Source organism: Montipora capricornis, chromosome 7 (genome assembly GCF_036669925.1).
Source record: "Montipora capricornis isolate CH-2021 chromosome 7, ASM3666992v2, whole genome shotgun sequence".
NCBI lineage: Eukaryota > Metazoa > Cnidaria > Anthozoa > Scleractinia > Acroporidae > Montipora > Montipora capricornis.
Genome location: NC_090889.1, coordinates 43,952,790 through 43,955,289, shown reverse-complemented (window position 1 = coordinate 43,955,289; position 2,500 = coordinate 43,952,790). Strand labels below are relative to the sequence as shown.

The following is a 2,500-nucleotide window of genomic DNA, read 5'->3' as shown; positions in this document are numbered from 1 at the left end:
CTCTTGCCGCTCTTGGATAACTTTCTGTGCATAACCACGAACAAGTCTGATGGCTTGAGACACACTTTTTTGAAATGAGAATTGTGACACATCAATGCGCCAAAATGGGCTGCGGAAGCCAGCTTGAACTCCTTCAAGACCCTTGGTAATTGCTGATGGGAATGAACTGTTTGCGTCTTTTATGAAATCATCATCAACACCAAATGCAACCTCATTTTAGCAAAAAAAAAATTGCAACAGAAACCATAAATATGCAAAATTTTCCATTCCAAGGAACGGAAAGTATAACTGATTGAATAATTGACTTGGACTGATAAACAGAGCATGAGGTGGTTTTGATATTACTTCTTGCTGTAACTAAGTTCATTTCATGAAGTTTTCCCCACAGCAGTCAGTGGCTGACTGGCCAGGACACCACACTTACAATCTGGAGTTCTTGAGTCTCCCTGTCATTACCCATGGGAGTTGTTTCTGGGTTATTACAAGATCAACTCCTCAGCTCACATACAGATAGTCAGAACAAAACTACTGTGATCCCACTACCTACATATATCATCTAATTTAAAATCACATTAGAGCGAGTTTCAATTGAGTATCCTAAAACCAAAATCAAAGTAATTACTTTGGCCAATCAAAAAATACGGAGACAATCCAGTAAACCAATTAAAACTCGAAGTAATTACACGTAGCCAACACAAAGCACAGGAAAATGTGAAGGCGCAAGTCACTATTGGTTTTGGTTTCAGTTCTGATTGGTTGAAAAAATGGCATAAGAACTTTGAACCAATCACTGAGTGAAGTACCTAATGCAAAACCAAAGTAATTCGCTAATTACTTTTGACACTCAATTGAAAGCCACTCTATCACGGTTTTTTTTAATCAGTCTGTAATCTAATAGGCCTACAAAAGGGTATTATACATTACGATTCATCACTTGTTGAGGATTCAAGTCAAAACAGAACTGCCAGACTAACAACATAAGAAACACTAGGCATCCACCCCACCCCCACCCCCAAGAAAGTGTTGACAACAATCTTGTTCCAAGTCTTTCAGTAAGGTGGGGAGATGAGAGACCCTGGGAATAAAATTCTTGTTGTCCAAAATAGAAGCAAACATGACCTTAAAGTAGGGTCACCATGGACCAGTAGTTACTAAAACAAGGAATGGCCTACAATGAGCTACAACGACCTACAGTGAGCTACAATGGCCTACAGTGGTCTACAATGACCTACAATGAGGTACATTATAAGACAAAATTAGCTAATGATCTGTAATGAGCTAAAATAAAAGACAATTTGCAGCTCTGAGGGCACTGCAGCATGTTTGCAGTACAAAGGTTAAAAACATTCCACTCTGCACTTTGAACCAATCAAAACCTCGTTGCTGTGCAAGTTGAAAATTTTCATTGTGCACTCTGAACCAAACATGCAAAACATTGTGGGAAGAATAACTTATTTATAATCTTCTCTTCATTTTTTCCTGCTCTATTTAAGATTTTATCGTTGCCAAGCAAAGCCTTGGTATTTTTACATTTTCAATTAAGCTTTAAAACGAAGAAAAACCACCCAAGGGTCTTTTCACAGTTTATTTCAGGCTTCAAGTTCACGTGCGTAATTGCTGTCATCATATGGACTATCATGCAATGGTCTGAAAGCACTGCGTGACAATGCGCAATGGGCGTTTTCTGCTCACCAAACTCTTCACCCTGATCCTGTTCTGTCTTTCTTTTTGATTGTAAGTCATTTAAGTAGGCCATTGTAGCTCATTGTAGGTCATTGTAGCTCAATATAGACCATTGTAGGTCATTGTAGTAGGTCATTGTAAGTCGTTGTAGGTCATTGTAGATCATTGTAGGTCATTGTAGGTCACTGTAGGTCATTACAGCTCATTGTAGGTCATTTTAGGTCATTGCAGCTCATTGTAGATCATTGTAGGTCATTCTAGCTAGGTCATTGTAGATCATTGTAGGTCACTGTAGATCATTGTAGTAGCTCATTTTAGCTCATTGTGGGTCATTGTAGATCATTGTAGGTCATTGTAGCTCATTCCTTGTTTTAGTAATTACACCATGGACCTCTTTCATGACATTTGGCGACCAAAATCTTATGTTTTAAAGCTAACAAGCCTTTGTAGACTCACTATGATGAGCAAATTTCAAAAGAATATTTGTTTTCAAAATGAGGGCATTAGGTCTAAAGCCCTGGTCAAATGGACTCGCAAGTAGTCGCTAGTAGCCTCAAGTTGAACTTGTGTAGAGACTTGCGTTTGGTGGCCAAAAGGACTCGCAAGTTCCCTCGCAAGTACACGCAAGTCGCAAAAAAAAAAAAAACATTTTTTTTTAGTCTGATTGGTCAACCAACTAGCGTTGACTTGGGTTGGGTGGCCAAACGGTAAAAAACTTGCGTTGACTTGCGGGAAAATTTGATCTCAACCAAAGTGAGCGCAAGTCACCGCAAGTGCACACAAGGCCTGGCCAAATGGAGTCGCAAGTAGACGCAAG

The 2,500-nt window shown here is 39.3% G+C and overlaps 1 protein-coding gene across 1 annotated transcript in view; it reads right to left on the bottom strand.

The window, feature by feature from the left end:
* Positions 1-2,500, bottom strand: part of LOC138057253 (cholesterol 24-hydroxylase-like) — a 9,641-nt gene that overhangs the window by 6,185 nt on the left and 956 nt on the right. Inside the window, exon 2 of the mRNA XM_068903295.1 lies at positions 1-210. This exon is cut by the window's left edge and continues 124 nt beyond it. Within this exon, the coding sequence (XP_068759396.1) occupies positions 1-210 (210 nt within the window). The remainder of the gene's footprint in view (positions 211-2,500) is intronic.